General features: G+C 40.3%; 2 protein-coding genes across 14 annotated transcripts in view; one reads left to right on the forward strand and one right to left on the reverse strand.

Moving 5' to 3' along the window:
* The window catches only part of SAMTOR (S-adenosylmethionine sensor upstream of mTORC1), a 92,906-nt gene extending 89,404 nt beyond the window's left edge, over positions 1-3,502 (forward strand). For all 3 annotated transcript variants that reach the window (XM_077856120.1, XM_077856121.1, XM_077856122.1), the window contains exon 5: positions 286-3,502. In XM_077856120.1, the coding sequence (XP_077712246.1) occupies positions 286-915 (630 nt within the window). In that variant the 3' untranslated portion in view covers positions 916-3,502. The remainder of the gene's footprint in view (positions 1-285) is intronic.
* LOC144288551 (uncharacterized) overlaps positions 1-23,834 on the reverse strand; it is a 200,659-nt gene that overhangs the window by 35,560 nt on the left and 141,265 nt on the right. For 4 of the 11 annotated variants that reach the window (XR_013356492.1, XR_013356500.1, XM_077856127.1 and 1 more), the window contains one exon: positions 13,980-14,111. The exons of 2 other annotated variants lie outside the window; for them this stretch is intronic. Coding sequence is in view for 1 of the 9 variants with exons in the window: in XM_077856126.1 (XP_077712252.1) it covers positions 14,016-14,111 (96 nt within the window). In the remaining 8 variants the exon portion in view is untranslated. Of the gene's footprint in view, positions 1-13,975; positions 14,112-23,834 lie in introns of those variants that run through there. 5 more of the 11 variants (XR_013356495.1, XR_013356501.1, XM_077856126.1 and 2 more) reach the window with 4 other exon arrangements.

A 23,834-nucleotide genomic window follows, 5' to 3' on the forward strand; every position in this document is an offset into this window, starting at 1 on the left:
CTCTCTCTCTCTGTTACTATCATAAATAAATAAAAATTTTTAAAAAAATATTTTTTTAATGATGAGTAGAAATTCTCTGGGGTTGATTAAATTACTCTTGAGTGTTTAATGAGTAAGTTTAGTTTGAATGTCTGTGCAAGTGGAATAACGTAGAAGGCAAAGATTCAAAATTGAAGCTTGGGTAATGTAGAAATGCTGTGACATAGTTTGGTGTAAAATTTGTGTAATAGGATTGGAAGTCAGTCCTCAAATTCTTAATAGGCCTTGTTTTTTCCCTTTCTGCAGAGTGTATATAAATGTGACTTCCTGAACTTGCAGCTTCAGCAGCCACTCCAGCTTGCGCAGGATGCTATAGATGCCTTTTTGAAGCAGCTGAAAAACCCTATCGATTCTCTTCCTGGAGAACTTTTCCATGTGGTGGTTTTCTCTCTCCTCCTTTCTTATTTTCCATCGCCTTACCAACGGTGGATTTGCTGCAAGAAAGCCCATGAACTGTTAGTGTTAAATGGTTTATTGCTTATCATCACACCTGATTCCTCCCATCAGAACCGTCATGCTATGATGATGAAAAGCTGGAAGATTGCTATAGAATCCCTGGGCTTTAAACGTTTCAAGTATTCAAAATTTTCACATATGCATTTGATGGCATTTAGAAAAACCTCCCTAAAAACCACAAGTGACTTGGTTAGTAGGAACTACCCAGGGATGTTATATATTCCTCAAGATTTCAACAGTATAGAAGAGGAGGAATATTCTAATCCTTCGTGCTACGTTCGATCAGATATAGAAGATGAACAACTAGCATATGGTTTCACAGAGCTCCCTGATGCTCCATACGACTCAGATTCTGGAGAAAGTCAAGCCAGCTCTATTCCTTTCTATGAGCTAGAAGATCCTATATTACTTTTAAGTTAATATCAAAGTAAAAGGCCCTTTCAGTCCAGACTCCTAAACTAATCGCTTACACTAATCAGAAATACTAACATGAACTCAGTACTTAAACCTGGTTTGCATAGAAGAAATGCAAAGGTTTACAGAGTTTGCTATTTTTTTCTACTTCTGGATTTTAAAATTTATTCTTATATAGAAAGCTTAAAGTTTCATGCAGAGTGACTCCTGTCATAGCAGAAACCACTGTTACTTTAGCATTTAGCACTAAGATATCATAGAAAGGTACCTTTTTTCTTTAGTGCTATTGTGAAAAGTGAAGCATAACTTGCTATGTATTTTCTTTTAATCTTTCAGTGTTGACTTTTAAACCATTGCAATGAGAAAGATATGTAGAAAGCTGTAGCTTGCACTTTGATGACTCACAAGTTAAATGTGACACAGAGATAGATTGGTTTAGTTGTTTTGTGATGCACTTACTCTCTTTTCTAGCTAAATTGTTATCTGTTACAGAAAGCCATTTTCTGCAGTTTTGTCTGATGATCCAGCATTTCATCAACATTTTGGAATTGATAATTTGTTTTCTTTTTTGCTCATTTGGTAGCATCAGACATTTGGGGAAAGATTTCCCCCAAGTATGTATTCTAATTTCATTAGTACAGTATAATCAACACCATTGCCAAAGTAGAATGTTCGTATCTTTCATATTGATTAGGCCTTGGTGTTAAGTATATTTAACTGTGAGAGTTCACTCTTACCTTTTTTAAATTTAGTTTTCATTTACAAAATTTTCTATTTAAGCAAGGAACAATACTCAATCCTGACCTGAAACACCTTTGTGAAAGGGTTTGCACTTGTTAGAGTTTATGTTCTGTCTAGACCAACCTTGTTAGGGTCCTCACCTTTCCATTAAGGAGGTGTGCTGCACTACAAGTCTGGAATTATATAGAAACATTTTAAATTAACCCTCTGCTAGCAATCTCATAAAATGGTTTTGACCTTTCGATATTCTAATTTCTATCAAAATTCTAGCAGGAAATTTTCTTTCAATATATAAACCGTTAGTTGGCTGTGGGAATTTTCCCTTTCCACATTGATAAATAACTTTGTGTTTCTGAATCAGAAGCAAATGATTAAGAAGAAAAATAGGTCCAAACAAGACAAGATTAGTTTAAATAGCTAAGAACATTTGGTCCACATTGTCTTGTCAGCCAGCAATTGTCATGTAAACTGTCATTTTTAAGAGTGCCACTGTGTGGATTTTTTTTTTCAAGTGGTTATTACATTAAAATTACCTCATACTGAGGTTTTTGCACTGAAATATCACAGTTTCAGAATTCATGGTTAATGTGTGTGTGTGCGTGTGTGTGTGCGGGGGTGTGTGTGGGTGTTTTTAAAGGAAACTTGCATTTTCAATAGTTGATCCTAAATTTCATAAACTGCACTTCTTTACTCTGGTAAAACTGATGTTTTTGTGCTTATTGTGAGTTGCTGTAGTTAACTTTGAATGTCAAACTTTATTTAGAAAGACAAAACTTCCCTTTAAGATATCCGTGTTTGGATATATATACCTGATACTTCAAATTAAATTTCACATTCTAAATTAATGAAAGTAACAGGATTGTAATTAACCTGAAAAGTCAGTTGAATGAATGCAATAAATATTGGTTGCTCAACTATGCCAAAAGTAATTTGAAATGTTTCATTTACTTTCAATAGCCTGAGTCCTTAATAATTAGAATTGACTTCTCTTTCCAGTTAAGTACTACAGGTCATATCTTGTATCTTCCCCAAAAGAAGGGTAGAAATCCCCCACTGTGTTCAGGTAACACAAAACTGTATTTTCGTAGTACCTCTTTTACCAGACTGCCCGTTTCCTTTGATTTGGCTGAATAGAATCTTAAAGGCAAACAATATATCTAATTAAAATGCTTTGAAAGTAAATGAAAACTGTGCTTTTGAGAGGCTGGTGTAAGTATGACCTTGGAGTCAGCCTTTGTGTTACAGCTAAAATGTTGGTGCTATAAATTCTTCTGATTGATTGTTTACAGATGTTGATTCTGCTTATGCTCCAAAGTGTGCATGATTTATTTTAAGTAGTCCTTAAAAGAAAAGTCTCTTTATAAAACCTACTCCCACTTAGTATAAATTTGTTTGGATTTATAAATATCATTTGTTACTGTAAATTCAGCTTCAAATTAGGTTGGTATAGGATTTAAACTAATACATATTCCACCAAAGCCAATTTAACATTTAAGTGTTAAAATATAAGCAGTCCTTGTGGCTTGGTGCCAGATTATATATGTAATGACAAGAGAAGTTAACAGAGCCTTTTAATACTGTGTGGGTACTCTTGAGAGTGATTTCATTTGGATATAAGTAAATTTTAAGGCATCTCCTAGCTCATAACAGGATTCTCCAAAATATTTGGAGTTTCAAACTAAATGATATTCGGTTAGATTCTTCAGGATCATGACTAGATCAAAAATGGTTTATATCGTAGTTGCCAAACGGTGGGAGATGGCATACCTGAAAATGTATGTTTGTGTTTGTTGTATTTTTTCACATTTTGTGAACAAAGCACATTTATTAAAAATTTTAAATTTTCTAATAATCATTGTCTATTACTTATAACCTGAAAGTTCTGTGCTCTTTGACTTTTGTTAAGTGATTTCAAAACTGGAAAGCAGTTTAGAATTTGAATGACATCCAGAATTTTCAAGCTGAGTCCACCTACTCAAAGTCCTTAATTTCAGAAATTCATTCACCAAGATACAGAGAGCTCAAATGACTGTCATATTGGTATGTATTGTCATGCTGTTTATCAAAGAGCCAGGACAACAGCCAGCATAAATTCTAGTTCATTGCAAGTCTACTTTCCTTGAAAGTTAGGTCTATCAGATATCATTAAGTGTATTAATTACTTTGTGGCAGCAGATGGCTTCCTCATGATGTCAAACAGTTCTCTATCCACTGAATGAATGTTTGAATTCTGCCCCGTATGCTGGGGAAACATTAGGGATGTGGTCACAGTCCCCTCTTTCATGGAGCTGCTGATCTAATGAAGACAAGCATCCTACATAATTAACATCTCTCTCTAGGAATCATTGCCTGCTGATCCTTACACCTCTGCCCCTGCTCAAGTCCCTTAATATGTTTACCAAAAATGAAACAATGCAGAAAAGTTTTAAATACAGCTGCTTATTAACAAATCACAAACACACTGTAGGTAAGAGGGATGTATTATTCCTCTCTAGAAGAGTGCAAGCTACAAACCAATTCCGATTGTACAAGGTAAGTAGGAAAGGGTCATCAGGCTGTTGCTCCATTTTCCCCACATTTTTCTGAGCACAGTGCTAGCTAAAATAGTGATCTTCCAAGAGTCCATACACTAACAGTTGGTTCCTTTTTGGTGTTACAAATTGGCAGGTAATAGCAAAGGTGAAAGACAAATTTTTCTTACTTAAAAAAAAAAAAAAAAAAAAAGTGTTTACTACAAAGAATGTATTATAAACATTTGATTTTTACCCAAAAACCCTAATTGCAGTCATCTTCATGATGGTTCACAAAAATTTCATGGCCATGATCCACTGACAAAAAAAAGTCCCTCAAGATTATTAGTGGTGGACTGTATTACACAATACTCAGTAAGCAAAGAAGCTACAATAGTTAATTTCATTAAGGACTTCTATTATAAAAGGAGGGAAGTATTGGGTTTTCTAAACCCTATTTTTCTTATTACAGAAATTCATACTTCAACAATTGGAAAGACTATCTAAAACTTAGATTTCAATGTTTTATCATCCTAAATTTAAGTATGCATTTTTCAACCAAGAATCTTGTTACATCTGGTACCACTGAGTGGTAACTTTTGGTCAGCATCAGTGTATTCAACTTACTTTGAGTTTTTCTAACCGTAACACCTTTGTTCAAGAGAAAATAGGAATAGAAAGCTATTCTGCTTTTTGCAATATGAAACATGATTAAGGTCATTGTTTTTAGTTATCAGAAATATTGACAAGTATTTTACATCATAGATTTGGATCATTTCTAATATTGGGTCCATCAGTAGTAGCAAGATGGTACCTATTTCAGTGTTTTTTTTTAAGTTAAAGGAAAATCCAAAGAATTAGGTCATAGATATTGACTGCAGAATTGTTTCTTAAATTTGTCATAAGTAATTAAAAGGCTATAAAACAAATTTTTAGTATTATTGGTAGAATGCCCACATAAATTATAAAAATGGTAGAGAGCATTGTTCAAAAGATAAAAGAATGCCAATAGTTTTCCTAAACTCAGGTCTATTCGCAGTTCTTTAAGGGACAAAAGCCAGGAGAATATACTTGCATATGTTTATTGCATGTATGTCTTACCTACTAAAGGCAGTCACAACCAAGTTAATCATTCAGTGATGTCCTTAAAACATTCTATAGTTCTTTGAGCTGGCATGGGGGAAACCTATCCAGAAGAAAATTATTTGTAGGCACAGAGATATTCTATATGAAGCTATTGTAGAGTTCACATTTAAGCTCTTTATATTTGTTCCCCACACCTACAGATATTTTTTACAGCTAACTAAAGCCACATTTTAGCTATGCCTATCACCTTGTACCCCCAAAGAAAGGATACAAACATGGTCAGTATTAATTTAGTTCTTCAAACTCCTGTTCCTCAACACATCTGTGTTTGGATGAGAGAGTTTGCAGACACTGGTTCAACATAGAAAAAGTAAAAACAAAGCCAGCCTCTTAATTGACATAGGCTTTTTCACTAGGAATCCAAGAACTAACAGGTTTCCCAAAGCCAAGGATCGATGAAGCATTCCCTGGAAAAAAGGTAGATGGGTGACTGCTGGAAAGAAGAGAGGTAGGCAGACCTAATTCCTAGAGCCTGCCTTCAAGATGAAATGCTTGAGGAAACAGCCCTGAAAGAAAGGCTATGGCTTGACTATAAAAATAGAGCTTTGTTTTCTAAACTCACTGAAGCATTAGCACAGATTAAGGTCCCAAAGAGACTACTGGAGAAACAGTAAGGACCTGGGAATTTTAAATAGGAAAACAATTTTATCAAGAGGAAATGGGATCGTTTGGAGCTTGTGTAACCAGAAGTATTACCAAGATAGAGGGGACCCTGGTGGCGTGGAGAATGGTGCCAGTTGGAATGAGGAGTCATGGGAGTTAGGAAGTCATAAATCAGCTCTTTACTCTTGTGACTAGACACAAAAACTGCTAATACCAATTTTATACTTCAAAAAGACAAAACAAGTCCTTTTTAATGAAATGAACGAATGTTTTTCTCCCTCAAGTCCTCGAATGTGATGAAGCAACACCATTTTTAACATCATTGGTGTAGTCATAGTATTGTAGATAAATACAGGTGGATAATACTATTTCAATAGATTAATTTCAGTTCCCAAAGACTGTGAAGCATGAAATTCAGAAGGGAGCAAGTACAAATCTTGCTCTTGTACAATCTCTTGTAAAAACAGGTCATTTTAGATTATACACAGTATTGCTTAAGAAATATATTTGGAGTTGTTTTTGAGTAATGATGAATTTTCACTGATCAACTAGGCCTTATGGTCCCTAAATAACCATGAGGATTACTTGTGAAATAGATAGTTGAAGTTGGGGATACAGTTTGTGGCAAGGATTAAAAGCAAAGTTTTCTTTCACTATTTATTTCAATACTTATAAGGTGAGACCTAATTACTACATTATTACATTGGACTAGGTACTAGGTGCTTTTCAGGACTGACAATGTAATAAATGCATTAGCTTTAATATGAAGCAACAAAAACTTTAAAATTGCAGGCTAGCATAGTGCACTGCAGCGTTTGGTGGTACATAGCAACAAAACCTGTTCATGTGGCCTCTTGGCATTATGTCCATAACCAATTTAGATGCCATTTACTCAAATATGAATATCCCTCTTCATCATGCAAGTGCAAACATCAATAATGTTACCCCTTCCCACCTCTCCAAGTCAACCTCCAGCATGCTCTCTCCTTAACCTCTATGATAAAGTCCTGGGAGAGAAGGAGGGGAACAAGCCTGTGCTCACCTTCACACCAACCAGGCCCAGAATTTCTTCCTCTTATATTGGATTTGTAGTAGTTCATTTTTTTGTTATTCAGTTGTTAGCTTAAATGTCACCTCCTAGGGGTGCTTCCCAGTCCATATAATCAAGTAGTCTCTCCACATCGCTGTGAAGTCTGCATAACTAATTATCTGAAGTTTATATTTTTCCTTGTCTATATGTAGAGGCAAGGCCCTCAACTATTCTGGATCTTCAGCTTAGCCAAGTGTCTTGCAACAAAGCAGGTGATCAATAAATATTTATAAATAAATTTATTTATTATAAATTTTATTATAAATTCATCTTACCTTTTAAAATGCAATGGAGGTGACAAAGGGCCATGGCTGATCTTAGTTTATGAATCTTGTGCAGTGGTTCAGTTTTGCTATTAATATATTCTCAAAATTAGGATATAGGTCAATTTATACTTAAGAAAAGTCTGAATTGGTTTGTAGGAAATGTCACTTAGATCAATACTAACGGACTTGGAGCCATATAATTTTTCTCCCTTCTACTTACTCCTACCCATTTAAATTTGTTCTTATTCTCAGATCATACTTTCTTACCATGTCTCTGTCAATGCTATCCAATCCCTACCTCCCTCTCAATGGCAATGAAAGAATGGAAGTTTGTACATAATCATTAGCTTTACTGCATCTAAGGAAGATTGAGCCAATTGACCTCTTCAGTTCCACAAGAGAGGTAGTGCTCCAGCAGCTTCTTAATTCATGGAAGGGATACATTATGCCAACCACTTTGCAGATAGGTTTCTACCACTCAACACTGAGATTTGGGGCAAATTTCTTCATAGAACCTGCTTCTTAATCCACAAAATTCATTTACAGGATTACTGATAAGTTTACCAAGTTTCTGTAAAGCAAATAACACAATCTTGTCACATGATAGAAACTGTGTATTATACTATCTATTTTAGCAAATAGCCATTAATAACCTTATTCCTCTTTTCTTAGTCCTATTCTGTGTCTCCCATGAACATTGACCATTTCATCTCCGCCATCCACCACCAATTCAAAATCTGATACCCACTCCTTAGAATCTTACTAAGCAAGTTAAATAGCATTTGATTTTCTCATCTTCAATTTTCTCCCCTATGAATTCCCAGAAAATGACATAGAGGATACCCAATCCACTACAACCTACCCTGTAAGATTTCAATGGAAACTACAAAACAAACCTCACCCCAAGATCATCTTGTCTCTATAAGATGAATTCAGAAAGATGGGTAACCACTTCCTCAGTAGGTTTGATTCAACTATTAATCATGAAAGAGTTTCCATAAATATAAAGGACAGCAGTTAATATGAAGTAGCTGTTGGTTCACAACCCTCTCGAGAGCTTCCTGGATGAAATCTGAAACAGGGCCTGGATGTGAAGGGCAGGGAGGGACCAAAGAAAAAGACCACCCCAGCCTGGTAGGTGATAGTTTTGTTTTTAAGATTTATTTATCTATTCATGAGAGACACAGAGGGGGTGGGGAGCAGAGAAACAGGCAGAGGGAGAAGCAGGCTCCATGCAGGGAGCCCAACGTGGGACTCAATCTCAGGTCTCCAGAACTACACTCTGGGCTGAAGGTGCTCAACCACTGAGCCACCTGGACTGCTCGGTGACAGTTTTAATAAGCAAAGGGAACTTATTACACAAGGCTCATCTTGGGCAGCAACAAGGCGAATGGATCTCCACACCTGCTCATGAAATCATTAAAGCTCACAAAAAGACCCTAACTGGATTCAGTCATGCATATCGTTCAGGTGTTCTCAGAACTGCCTGTGGGAGTGGGAAAGACAAGCAGAATCCACATTTCAAGGACAGGGAGGGTGTGAGGAGCCTCCAACCCACCAGATCTAGCTCGTAGGTCAATTGGGGGTCGTGGCTTTTCATCACCTTCCCTAACAGGAATAAATGTAACCGATTTATTTAAGAGTAGGAAGAGATTAGGGTTATTTCATCTTTAAGTGGGAAGAAAACTCTTGAAACATAGTTCAGTTTCTAAAGGACTGACTTCTCTAGCTCCACAAAAGCACACCCACTATTGCTTTTATTACATTCCAAGTTACGAATAGAAGCCCATCCATGGGAATATTTGAATCCACCAACTAAAGTATGACATTACAGAGGCCTTGAACAGAAGAACAGATTGAAGACTTAGTAATAATAGCCTAGAAAATACATAATAGCCTAGAAAATTACAAGAGCAACAGAAAAGACAGTTTTGAAAAATACCATTCAGTTCTAAATAAAGTCCTTTCAATATTCATGATAATAACAAGTATCACTTATTAAGCAACTATTATGTGTTAGATATGCTAAGTGCTCTACAAACAATACCTCATTTTCGCGATCTCAGCAAGCCTCCAAAGTACTATCATCATTATGGTACTAGTAAGGAAAGTCTTTGATATGTTAAGCAATTGTCTAAAGTTAGAGTTAGAAAAGTGGCTTAGCCACTAAGTAACTTGGGTCTGACTTCAAAGCTTATGCTCATTCACCACATTGTCTAAGTTGCCTCATCAATCTGGCTGTCTGAAAGAGCATATGTATTTGAACATAATTTCATAAACAATGGGCATAAAATTGAATAAAATATGCATAGGTTTAGTGTTTGCATTTCACTGTGCTAGGCATTCTTTTACATGTTGAGTTCTGATACAGAGATAAGTCAGATTACACCTTCAAGAAGCTTCCATCTAGTAAGAAAGACAAAACGTATACATGAAATTCTTAATACAAGGAAAAGGCATGTCACAAACTGAAAAGGAAGTCAAATATTTTCTCCTTTAAAAAGGCAGGAGAGGGGTGCCTGGGTGGCTCAGTCAGTTAAGTATCCAACTCTTGATTTCAGCTCATTATCCTCATGAGTAGGGACATGGAGCCCTGCATCAGGCTCTGAGCTCAGCCGAGAGTGCCGGAGGATTCTCTCCCTCCACCCCTCCCCACCTGCTCACTCTCCCAAATATTTTTTTATTCAAATAAATATTTTTAAATATTTTTTTAAACTCACACTATTACAGATGAGTTTTATTGAACTTCTGTGAGTTTTTCCTAAAATCTTTTAAAGCATTGAAAAGAATTCAAAAAGAAAAAGAGTACTTTGAGCTATAATTGAGTCAAATTTAGAGAGCACACAGATAAAATTACAAGTTGTACTAATTTTCTGCTGTTATAACAAATTGCCACAAACTTACTGGCTTAAAAAGAAAATACATTATCTCACACTTTTGTAGGTCAGAAGTCTGACATGGGTCTCACTGGATTAAAGTGAAGGTGTTGTGTTCCCTCTGGAGGCTCCAAGGAAGAATCAATCCATTTTCTTGCCATTTCCAGCTGCAAATACCTGAATTCTTCGGCTCACAGCTCTCTCCTTGCATCTTTAAACCAGCAATGTCAGGCCAAGTCCTGCTCACATCACAGCTCCAAACCTCCTACTGTCCTCAGCATACCTCTCTCTGCATCTTTCTAACTGCAGCTGGAAAAGGTTTTCTCCTTTTAAGGACTCGTGATTAGATTGGGAAAATGAGAATAATCCAGGACAATCACCCTATCAGAAGGTCTTTAACCTAAAGCACGTGTGCAAAGTTCCTTTCATCACATGAAGTTGTCTCTTCACAGGTTTCATGAAATGGGAAATCTTTGGAAGGCCATTATTCCGCCAATTTCACAGGCCACGTCAGCTACAACTATGAGTGCAAAACTAGTAAAAAAAAAACTGAGGAAAAAAACAATTAAAAGTTATATATTGACACAATTCAGTAATATCAAAGAGAGTTCTTTTTCTTCCAAGAATCAATTCAGGCAAGGAATAATGTAAATCACTCTATCCATCAATTAAAGAGAAAAACCCTATGATCATCTGGATGCTGAAAAAGGAATTTATTAAACCCAAAATCCCTTCATAAGTAAGCTCTTAGGTTAATAGAAGAAAACTTTCCTAACATGACAAAAGAATCTATCAGAAACCTATCGAAAACTTCATAATGAAGAAACACTGGAAGCCTTTCATTAAGGGGAAAAAAAAAAAAAAAAACGATGCCCAGTTGCACTGTGACTGTTCAATGTACAGACTTAATGTAGTAAAAGGAGATAAATAAATGAGGTATAACACTGGAAAGGAAGAGATAAAGCTCATTATCTATACAGATCATTGACTAAAAAGTAGAAGAGAAATGACCAAAAAACTACTAGACTTACTACCAAAGTTTGGTAGGTTAGCTTTCCTATACATCATCAAGGACCAATTAGCTAATACCACGAAAAAAATCCCATTTGTGGTTGCAAAACTAACAGCACAAAAAACTATGACAAGTACTAGCAATAAACCAAACATTAAAAAAAAAAAAATCGAGACCTATATGGAGAACATACTAAAACTTTACCAAATATAAGGCTAAATAGCTACAGACCCTGCCAACTCCGTCAGGAAGACTAAATTTCAGAAAAGTCTGTGATATGGGGAGACATCAAGATTTGGAAAATGTCAAATCTCCCCCAAATCAATCAATAATCCACTGCAATCTCAATCAATTTCCAAATAAGATTTTTGCATTGATTTTATAAGCTGAAAATATTTCATATGAAAGAGAAAAGGGACCAGAAATTTTGGTATAAAAACATACAACTCGAGCACCCGGGCGGCTCAATTAAGCATCTGCCTTTGGCTCAGGTCATGATCCCAGGGCCTAGGATGGAGTCCTGCCTCAGGCTCCCTGGGAGCCTGCTTCTCCCTCTGCCCCTCTTCCACCCTGCTTGTGCTCTCTTTCTCTGCCTCTCTCTCTCTCTCTCTCTCAAATAAATAAATAAAATCTTTTTAAAAAAGATTTTATTATTTATTCATGAGAGGCACAGAGAAAGACAGAGACACAGGCGAGGGAGAAGCAGGCTCCCTGTGGGGAACACTCAACCATTAAGCCACCCAGGCATCCCAATAAATTAAAGCCAAACCCCACAGGGATCTTTGTGTCCTATCTTGCAAACGTCTCCAAGATAATTGCTAAACACAAAAAAAGTCAAGATGAATAACAGAAGAAACATAACCAAACAAAAAGCAAAATTATACATTTGTATAAGAACTCCTACTGACACATGGTAAGAGGATAAAATCAATGATTCACAAAACTTAGTATGATTAAGAATGACCAAAGGGCAGCTTCCTAGGTGACACTGCCATGAGATGGTGATTCCAGAAGCCTGGGCTCATGCGCAGAAACCTCCAGCTTTAACGAGCTCCCACCTGACTGTACTTAGAGAGTCTATGGCCCGCATCTGGAGAAATCCTGACTTAGAAGGAGACAGTTTATTAAAGAGTAATACTATTTACTATTATCCTGCAGGCTCAGAGTGGCTTTGGCAAAGCGCTGAAGGGGAACTTGTAAACTATATGACTCAATATAGTTTAAGTGGCCTGCACTGTGTAAATTAGTATAGTTTGTGCATGTTAAGGTTTATTTATTTGAGAGAGAGAGAGGAAGAGCAAGAGCAGGAGGGGCAGAGGGAGGGGTAGAGAGAGACTCTCAAGCCGACTCCAAACTGAGCAGAGTCTGATGCCAGGAGCGAACTCATCACCCTGAGATCACGACCTGAGCCCAAACCAAGAGTCAGTTGCTCAACTGACTAAGCCATCCAGATGCCCCTAAGTTTGTACATTTTAGAGCAATTAAAACAACAACAAGGAAAGTAAAATACAAAAAAAAAAAAAAAAAGTGAGGTGTCTTCAGTCACCTAACGGGTAAAATCTAGGAGAAATCAAAGGAAGAAAATAGCATTGGGGCAATCAGGGAATGTTCCTAGAATTCAAAATAAGCCTTGAAGGAAAAGCTAAGATTAGAACAAGTAAAACTGAGGCAGAAGTATTCTAGGTAGAGGAGTGAGATATGAACACACAAGGGGAAATAAGGGCTTTGAATTAGGGAATCTTTCCATTTCATAGAATTTAGGGCCCTGAAGAGAAATTATTAGGAATTAAAAGTTTCACAGTTAAGGCAGTATTTTTGGAGAATCTTGCTTATCAGGCTAAAAATTTTGACTCTACAAAATGAGTGCAAAGTAACAAAGATTTCAAGCCTAAGAATCGTGTAATAAATAATATCCTAGGAAGATTGCTGGATACTAGGATGCACTAAGTAGAAGCTGGACGCTATAGTCCTTTGCAAAAGAAATGAGACGTGGGGACAGACGGGGCAGAGGCAGCTGGAGCCAGGGCTATGAGTAGAGAATAAATACATGAGGGAGGGGTGAGGAGAGAGGAGGAGTTCGCTCTGGGAGGTCCTGCATTTAGGGAAGTAGAATACATGGCCAGATTTCAGGAGAACTTGGGGATAGGCTTGGGGGTGGCTGCAGGGCAGTCCAAATTGACATCAAGGTCTAGCTGAGGGTGCAGAGAAAGGAAAAGAAGACCAAAATGGACTTTAGAGAAAAATCTACTCAGGAGGTACTAGACCAATGTTTCAGACAATTCAAACAAAGCAAAGAACAATTAGAGATGTAGGATGAGAAGTAGAACACTGGGTGTCCCACCTAAGGGAGAAGGGATCTTGGTCAAGCAGGCCACCACCTCTCCACCACTATCCTCCCTGGTCTTGAAATTTTAGTTTCATTTTTCTATTGGCAGGAGAAGTGGTGCCCAAACATAGCAGTTATTCAAAATCACCTGGGAATGAGGACGTTAAGTTAAAGAATACCAGGATGGAGGCAGCAACCCGACTTCTTATTCAGCAGGTTTTATGTGGCATCTCAAAGTTTGTGTATTTAAATAGTTCCCTTACAGTCTGGGGGCCACTGAGCCAGATATAATTTGGGTTATAGTATGAAAGGAGAGGTAGTGAACACTGAAACTGTAGTAACCCGCAGAAATAAAGCATAAACTTTCATAAAAATTGTTACACATTTCAAAGAAAACTATAATATTCCTAGGATACATGGGCAAGTAATCACCGGCACAGAAAGGCAAAGCTGAGCTAAATTTCTTATAAAAGTCAAACATGATTGTTTTGTCTTTATTTTTATAATTAGATATGATAAAGATAAAAGAAAGGATATTATATTTTGAGTATTTGTAGCCTTCTCCCTTCCCCCTGCTTCGTAACGAGGTTTCTGATCCGTCTTGAGCTCAGGGTATTAATCAAGCAGCTGATCTGAAAAATGAGAGAAGGGGAAAACTAAATGAAGCCCTGAGAGGCTCTATTGATCTGTATAAAAAGGAAAATGGCTTAGCAACTGAGAACCTACTCTGTGTTGGGCAGTGTTCCAAATACTTGACATATATTAACTCATTTAATTCTCATGGCAAACTTGTGAATTAATGGGACTTATTGTTGTAAGTTGTATTGGGCAATAAACCAGTAAAATACTTTGGACAAGATATTTTGGGAAAGTATGTGGGGGAACAGAAAAAAAGATATCAAATAAATTCTCAAAAATTAAATTTATAAATTAAATATGTGAAGTGATATGGGATACTTTTTAAACTACCAAATTAGAAAATCTTGATTAAAGGATCAGTATTCTGAAAACATATCCATTACTAAAATAAACTCAACCAGGAATAAAAATCTGTAAAACCAATGAGCATAGAATATGTTATAGTAACAAAGAATTACCTCTCAAAATGACACCTTTAGATCCACATGCTTTAGGATTTAGTTCCCTCAAACTTAAAGAAAAGGTGATTTCCATACCAAATAATCTGTTGCATAGAGTAGAAAAAAGAGGAAAGCTACCCAGTTTGTTCGATAGAACAGATATACCACTTACACCAAAATCTAAAAGAGATAATACTAGAAAATAAAACCTATGCTTCCTCACTTAAAAACATATCAATAGCAAATATAAAATCTTGGATACTGCATTTAACAGTTCACTGAAAGACCAATGAGGATTTGTTCCAGAATCACATGGATAGATCAATAATAGTGGTTAGTATGAGAGGTAAACTTATCCGTGCATCAATGAAGGAAACCACATGAACATCTCAAAAGATCTTAAAAAGAATTTGAATTCAAAACCAATATCTGAAATAAAACACACAATGAAAATTTTCTTAGTTAAATAAGATTGAAAAAATGTATTCTTTAAATATTTCCTTTAAATTAACTAACCATCAAGATTATATTTAACGATGAAAATACTAGAAATGTTTCAATTAATGTCAGGAACATGCCAAGACCTGCTTTCACCACTTACTTTAAACAAAAATTATTAAACAATGCTTTAAATCTGGATTTAAAAATAGGGAAAACAAATGGAAAGCAAGTAAGTGATCATTATTTTTAGAAAAAAGTGCTTAATATTAAAAAATTTAGTGCAATGGCCAAATTTTAAAAAATATATGTTCTATAAAGTGAGACTCAGAAAATAGAAAACAAAATTCAGGAAGGCAAAATCAGCATATGCAATAATAGCTCCTTCCTATACTGACTCCAGAGAAATAATAGAGACTATGTTTTAAATCACTTAATATAAATACAGCTGCACTGAAAATTGGAAGGTAAGTCCCCAGAGAACTGTGAAGCCTCTTTAAGAACAGAGAGCAAGGAACACTTTTTAAGTCTAAAAGACTAAAATGGGAAGACTCAGGGACCACAGCCGGAAAGCCCAAGTGACAAAGGGAGAAGCTCCTTAAATTTTTAAAAAATTTAAATTCAATTTGCCAACATATAATATAACACCCAGTGCTCATCACATCCCGTGCCCTCCTTAGTGTCTGCCACTCAGTCATCATATCCATCCACCCACCTCCCCTTCTGCAACCCTCAGTTTGTTTCCCAGAGTTATGAGTCTCTCATGGTTTGTCTTCCTCTCTAATTCTCCACACCACCCCTCCACCAATACCTAAAGAAAGTCAACACCATGAAAGATGACAAATCCAACAAATGGAAGAACCTGGAAGCTGACGAAATGGAATAAAATAAGCATTCAGAATACAAGTTAAAACATGCATGCTTAGTATCCTCAAAGGAGGAAAATGCCATAAAATAACAGAGATCATTAAAGGATAGCAGATATTTCAAGGGGGAAGGAAGGAAGGAAGGAAGGAAGGAGGGAGGGAGGGAGGGAGGGAGGAAGGAGAAAAAAGAAAGTAAAAGCCTAGGGAAAAAAAAATTTAATGGCCTAAGAAATAAATTACTGGCTGTAAGATTAAACTGAAGAATTCTTCCAGAAAAGAGCACAAGGAAATAAAGAGGTAAAAAATATGGAAGAAACATGAAGATCAGATAAAGTTCCAACATATCTTAGAAATTGGAGTTCCAAATAAGAAATAGAGAAAACAGGAGAAAGGAAATGCTGGAAAAAATAATGCTAATATTTTTCCAGAATTTAAGAATGATTAGAATCTTTCAATAAAAAAGGATTGCTAAATAAAAATATAGGGTTTTCCTAAACTTCCACATATGAAATTTCGGAAGATTTAGGATAAAGACAGTTTTCAAAAAGCTAAGAGAGAGAAAAGGCATATAACTACAAAGGAATGGGACTCAGGTTGGCACCAGACTTTTCATCGGCATCTTTAGATTGCAAGAATCTATGCAATGAAAATGCATTCTTTTCAAAATGTTAAAGAAATATTAGCAAAAAATAAAAAATGTTTAAAGACAAAGCTCTCTGCTGCCAAAAAATGTAGTTAGCTGACAGCCGGGCCCACAGAATGGTTTCTTTCTGATAAGAAAATCAGCAGTACAAATTAATGGCCTTAAAAATATTCATATTCTTTAACCCATCTAGAAATCTATTCCAAAAAGATGATCAGAAATGTAACATATCACAAGTGCAATGGGCCAAAGTTGTAGAATTTGATAACAAAAATCAAAAACATCCTAAACTCTCCAAATTAAGCAAAAGGTTAACTAAATCATGGCTGAGCTATATGATGCAATATTTGCCATCATTAATACAGAGTAAGTGCTAATGAGATAATGGCAATAGTCAATGGCAAGTCAAAAGTGGCTCAAACAATAATGGCATCTATTTTCTGACTTGAGAATTAGGGATATAAGGAAAAAGCATAAACTGGCAAACATGGCTTGTTTCCCCCATTATTTCTTCTTCCTTCTTTCTCAGAAAGAGAACTCTTGACTAAAAAAAAATTTTTTTTAGATTTTTTTTTTATTTATTTGAGAGAGAGAGAGGGAGCACATGAGCATGAATGGTGGGGGGGGGGGGGCAGAGAGAGAAGGACGGGCAGACTCCCCATTGAGTGCTTAGCCCAGAGCCCGAGGGGTCATTGCAGAGCCCTTACCATGACCCTGAGACCATGACCTGAGCAGAAGGCAGACGCTTAACCAACTGAGCTACCCAGGCACCCCAAGAACTCTGATTTTCAGATGGGCATATAGCTACCCTGAGACTTTCCCCCGATTCTATGAACACTGAATACTGGTCGAAATGATAGAAGCTGGAGGGTTTCATGTAACTTCCAAGGAGTGTCCTTAAAGTAAGGGTGAGGGGAGTACATTTGCCTCTTATACTTCTTCCTTTCTCTTGATTGGAATTCAGAAATGAAAGCTAGAAATTAAGCAGCCATGTTGCTCTGAGGAAGCCATGTTCTGAGTGGAAGGAGAACAAGAGAGAAGGAATCAGGATCTTTAATACCAAGAAGCACCACATCTGTTCTAGAACACCTACCTCTAGACTTTTTTGTGAGAAATAAAGTGGTATTAAGCCCCGGTTGTTGAGCTTTTTGATACACATACCTGTAGTACCTAATCCTAAAATCTGGGCTCTACCCTTAGAGTTTCTGATTCAGTAGATCTGGGGGTGGGGCCTGATAATTTGTATTTCTAACTAGTTCCCAGATGGTGCTGATTCATCTGGTGTGGGAACCACACTTGTAGAACCACTGCACTGATGGAGATAATAACCCGGTGGTTCTCGGGCAGCCCAGGGGCCTCAGCGGTTTAGCGCCAACTTCGGCCCAGGGTATGATCCTGGGGTCCCAGGATTGAGTCCTACGTTGGGCTCCCTGCATGGAGCCTGCTTCTCCCTCTGCCTGTGTCTCTGTCTCTCTGTCTCTCCTCTCTGTGTTTTTCATGAATAAATAAATAAAATCTTAAAAAAAAAAATAACCCAGTGGTTCTCAACCCTTGCTTTACATTAGAATCCCTGGGGATGGAGGCAAGACCAGGGGAAGGAAAGGTCTTTAAGAAAACACACCATCTACCTGGAACTCACTCCAGAGGAGACTGATTTAATTGATCTGGTCTGAGCAGAGGTGTAGGTTAAAAATCTTCGAGATGATTCTAAGGAGCATGCTGGGACTGAATACTGTAACCCTTTGCTGCTTACTATTTATAGCACCAGTGAGGCAGAAATACCTGTGTTCCCCCGCAGAGGGAAATGATATTTAGAAAACCGCGCTTGGTGACCTAGAACTTGAAGCCAAAAGACTGAGGTCGCTGCTCGAGACAGTAGTTTCTCTGGACGTTGGTTATTTTACCTATAAAAGGATGATGATAATGACATCATCTGGATTCGTAGAGAGTGAATGATAGGACATGGGTGAAAGCACTTTGTAATCTCCGAGTATTACACAGACCTAACAAGGGAGTAGACCCAGCAGATCACGTACGGAGAACCCGAGTTGGTTCAGCTCTGGAACAGGATCGAACGTTTGAAAGACGTAGGAGGGTAAATGGGAGAGGAGATAGGAAGAAATATTGTAGGACTCCTCCACGACTGCGCCACAGAGGCCTGAAATAGAAATGATCCATCTCTCCTGCCACGGGTGCTGCCTTCCCTCCTTCTCTTGATTTTTTTAAATGCTATTTTCCACAGGTGTTCCTAGTCTGAACTAATTCCTCTGGGTGAAAGTTTTGGCCTGGAGCATAGACCTTGCCTGCATGGAACTATGTGTTGACGAATGGCTATGTCTGCTATTAGGATCATTACACTGCCATCCGTAACTGTTGCTTGAAACCTCCTGTCACGGAGAGGCTTCCCAGGTGGCTGTTTTATGTCCAGGTGTTCAGTTGAGGATGTGCCAGATGGCAAAAATTGACCCTAATACTTTTTTTTTTTAAGATTGTATTTCTTTATTTGAGAGAGAGAGAGAGAGAGAGCACACGAGCAGGGGTGAAGGGCGGAGGGAGAGGGAGAAGCAGACTTCCCACTGAGCAGGGGGCCCTGGTGTGGGGCTCGATCCCAGGACCCTGAGACCATGATCTGAACCGAAGGCAGCTGCTTAACCATCTGAGCCCCAGGTGCCCTGACCCTAACACTTCTAATTTCAGGATAAATAGTACCGGGCAAAGGGAGGTTTAGTTCATCCCTGGAGGGCCTCAGGTGCCCGGATGGGGGGTTGGGCCTTTATTCTGTAGCCTGTAGAAGTCATTGGTTTTTAATCCAAGAAGTGACCCAGTGCTCCGAGAGCATCAGTCAGTGTGATGGATGAGATGGGGGTGAGGCTGACATCAGGATGACAGACCACAGAAGTTACTGAAGTAATTCAGGGGCGAGGGTTGTGACAATGGAATTTGAAAAGAAAGGATAAATGCAAGACATGTAGTGAATGAAAACGAACTCTTGGCCTTCACAACTGTCGGGTTCTTACAGTAAATACTGGCAGCCTTCAACAACTAAAGCTTGATGAGGGTACCCTCCCTTCCTTCACTATTAGGTGGTGTCCCCCAGTGAAAGCAAGCCTGCAGGCTTCATGCAACTACATAGACCATCATCAACAAGCAGGCACAAAAAAAAAAAAAAAAAAAAAACAACACTACACACAAAAAATATCTTGTGCCAAAGTACTAAACAGCATTCTAGATTCAGGGAGCCATTCTAAAGGCTGTCGGTGTGCCATATTCAGAAGATGCTTACAGGTACTACATTTAGGCAAGAACAAAAATGCCAAAAAAAAAAAGTGCCTGTACACTATTCTCACCAGCCACATATCTCCAACACCTGTTATCTCCACAATGAAAAATTATTTATAATCTTTTATGTTAATTAACATACCTCTAGTGCAGATTAACCGTGATGGTGGAAGCACTTGTGCATCCATCTCTATAGTGAAGATTCCTGATTAGTCTTTCAAATGCTAATTATCCACCCTGGAGTGTGCAGATTAAAGTTAAGGCTCAAACACATACACATCTCACTGAAGTATTCTAAAGTATACCGACAAGATAACAAGCATCAAAGAGAGTTTCAAGGTCACCAGGCTGTGGATCATGTTTGAGGAAGATGAAAAAGCACTGTTTTAATGAGGAGCCATAGTGCTAAGGAAGAGGAAACAGCTGTGGGTTAAGCAGAAAAGAAATTTATGAGAGGACACGGAGTAGCTCAGGGGATGGCTGGAAAGGGAGCGTTAGACCTGCATGGTCAGAGACTACAACCGGTAACAACAGACCACTGGACCCATGGGAGGGGGCTCTAGGGTGGCTGTAGGAATGCAGAGGCGTCTTGAGTCACTGACGCCACTAATCCCGGATGCTGGATGCTCACCCCTAGACCCCCTCTCACTGTTGCCCCAGGAGCCGACCTAGCAATACTCCTGCAGTTACCCAGGAAGCATGGTTTTCGGCATTTGCTGTTCTGAGTCAAGAGCTCCCGGCTGGTGTACATGATTGGTAGAACAAGTATGTGGCATTTCAGATTCAGCCAGTGGACTCCTAAGGTGGGGAATTCTCCAAACACAGAATGGTGATTCAGAGGGTAGGCATGCAAAACAAACAAACATCTGTATGTATACACACACACGTACACATCTACATACGTCCATTAAAGGGTAAGCTGGATGAGAAGTGATGGCAATGTATTCAAGTAGGAACATGTGACACGTGTTCCCCAGAGAGCCAGAGTTACAGCTTTGGGAGTTGGCTAGGAACTGCATTTCGAGTTAAGACAGGAATCTGGACAGACTCTCACACTTTTTATTTACATAGGAGGGATCGGATCTAAGTGCTTCATCGCTACTGATCTGCTGCCCACTCTAACCCCCAACGTCTATTACGTAAAAATGAAGAAATTCACATTCTATCAGCGGAGATAGGAAAAGTATAGGTGGTACTAACAGAAAATAAATGGGAGAGAACTCATGATTGTTGAAGGCCTATTGTGTACTCTTTGTTTAATGTTTAAGTGCCAACCCTATATCGTGCGCTACACCAGGCCGATTTAATGGTGAGCAAAACTGGACATGTCCTGGCATATGAGGATGTGAAAGCAGGTTGGGGGTGTTGCGGAGGTCAAGCTGGAGGTAAAAAAAAAAAAAAAAGGCCAGGCTACAGAACTGGTCCATACCTGTTGAAGGATTTTGAGCCTTATCCTAAAGAGGATAAAACATCTAAGGGTTTTAGATGTTTTAAGCTATTTTTTTACATACATCATCTCATTTAATCCCTGCAACAACTCTGTAAGGTGGATGTTACTAGTATCCCATTAACACACAAGGAGACTGGGGTTCAGAGGGAGATTAAGTGACCTGAGACCTACAAGGAGCAGAAGAGGATGGGAAGGATAGAAGGCAGGCTGCAGGGAAGGCTTCTTGGAGAGGAATTCACACTTTTTGAAGGCCTGTTGTTTCGACGAACATTCACAGTATCTTTGCAAGGAAGGTTTACTTTTTTTTTTTTTTTTTTGACAGAGGAACATAATCGCACATATTAAAGAGGAACCAGGATCCAAACTCCAAAACCACTGGACTCCACAGCTGTTGTGAATCCTGGTCCCTAAACAACATCCCCTTAGGTTCACTCAGTGAGTTCAGAGTATAAATGAGCATCAGGGCCTGGCGTCTGAAGGACCCTTAGGAAGAAAGGCTGGTGACGGTGTACGGCCTGGGGCGGGCAGGTGTACCGGCTGGGGGGATGGTGTAAGGGCTGGGGGGGCGGTGCATCGGCTCGGGGGGTGGGGGGCGGGGTAAGGGATGCGGGGGCGGTGTACGAGATGGTGGGTCAGTGCACGGGCTGGGGGAGCCGGTGGGGGAGCCGGTGTACGGGCTGGGGCGGGGGTGTACGAGATGGGGGGGGCAGGTGTAAGGATAGCGGGGGCAGGGATCCCTGGGTGGCGCAGCAGTTTAGCGCCTGCCTTTGGCCCAGGGCGCGATCCTGGAGACCCGGGATCGAATCCCACATCAGGCTCCCGGTGCATGGAGCCTGCTTCTCCCTCTGCCTATGTCTCTGCCTCTCTCTCTCTGTGACTATCATAAATAAATAAATAATACCTTTAAAAAAAAAAAAACATTTAAAAGGATAGCGGGGGCGGTGTACGGGCTGGAGGGGTATGGTGTATAGGATAGGGGGGCCAGTGTACCGGCGGGGGGCGGTATACAGGCGGGGGGGTGGTGTACAGGATGGGGGGATGATGTACGGGATGGGGCAGCGGTGTAAGGGATGCGGGGGCCGGTGTACAGGCCGGGGGGGTATGGTGTACGGGACGGCGGTATGGTGTACGGGATGGGGGGATGGTGTACGGGATAGGGGAGATGGTGTACGGGATGGGGGGATGGTGTACGGGATGGGGGGATGGTGTACGGGATAGGGGAGATGGTGTACGGGACGGCGGTATGGTGTACGGGATGGGGGGATGGTGTACGGGATAGGGGAGATGGTGTACGGGATGGGGGGATGGTGTACGGGATAGGGGGGATGGTGTACGGGATAGGGGAGATGGTGTACGGGATGGGGGGATGGTGTACGGGATGGGGGGATGGTGTACGGGATAGGGGAGATGGTGTACGGGATGGGGGGATGGTGTACGGGATAGGGGGGATGGTGTACGGGATAGGGGAGATGGTGTACGGGATGGGGGGATGGTGTACGGGATAGGGGGGATGGTGTACGGGATAGGGGGGATGGTGTACAGGCTGGGGAGGCGGTGTACGGGATAGGGGGGATGGTATACGAGCTGGGGGGGATGGTGTACGGGATGGGGGGATGGTGTACGGGATGGGGGGATGGTGTACGGGATAGGGGGGATGGTGTACGGGATAGGGGAGATGGTGTACGGGATGGGGGGATGGTGTACGGGATAGGGGGGATGGTGTACGGGATGGGGGGATGGTGTACGGGATAGGGGGGATGGTGTACGGGATAGGGGAGATGGTGTACGGGATGGGGGGATGGTGTACGGGATAGGGGGGATGGTGTACGGGATAGGGGGGATGGTGTACGGGATAGGGGGGATGGTGTACAGGCTGGGGAGGCGGTGTACGGGATAGGGGGGATGGTATACGAGCTGGGGGGGATGGTGTACGGGATGGGGGGATGGTGTACGGGATGGGGGGATGGTGTACGGGATAGGGGGGATGGTGTACGGGATAGGGGAGATGGTGTACGGGATGGGGGGATGGTGTACGGGATAGGGGGGATGGTGTACGGGATGGGGAGATGGTGTACGGGATGGGGGGATGGTGTACGGGATAGGGGGGATGGTGTACGGGATAGGGGGGATGGTGTACAGGCTGGGGAGGCGGTGTACGGGATAGGGGGGATGGTATACGAGCTGGGGGGGATGGTGTACGGGATGGGGGGATGGTGTACGGGCTGGGGGGATGGTGTACGGGATAGGGGGGATGTTGTACGGGATGGGGGGATGTGTACGGGATAGGGGGGATGGTGTATGGGCTGGGGGGACAGTGTACGAGATAGGGGGGATGGTGTACAGGCTGGGGAGGCGGTCTACGGGATAGGGGGGATGGTATACGAGCTGGGGGGGATGGTGTACGGGATGGGGGACGGTGTACGGGATAGGGGGGATGGCGTACAGGATGGGGGGATGGTGTACGGGCTGGGGGGGATGGTGTACGGGATAGGGGGGTATGGTGTACGGGCTGGGGGGATGGTGTACGGGATGGGGGATGGTGTGCGGGTTGGGGGGATGGTGTACGGGCTGGGGGGGATGGTGTGCGGGTTGGGGGGATG

Source organism: Canis aureus, chromosome 18 (assembly GCF_053574225.1).
Source record: "Canis aureus isolate CA01 chromosome 18, VMU_Caureus_v.1.0, whole genome shotgun sequence".
Classification (NCBI taxonomy): Eukaryota; Metazoa; Chordata; class Mammalia; order Carnivora; family Canidae; genus Canis; species Canis aureus.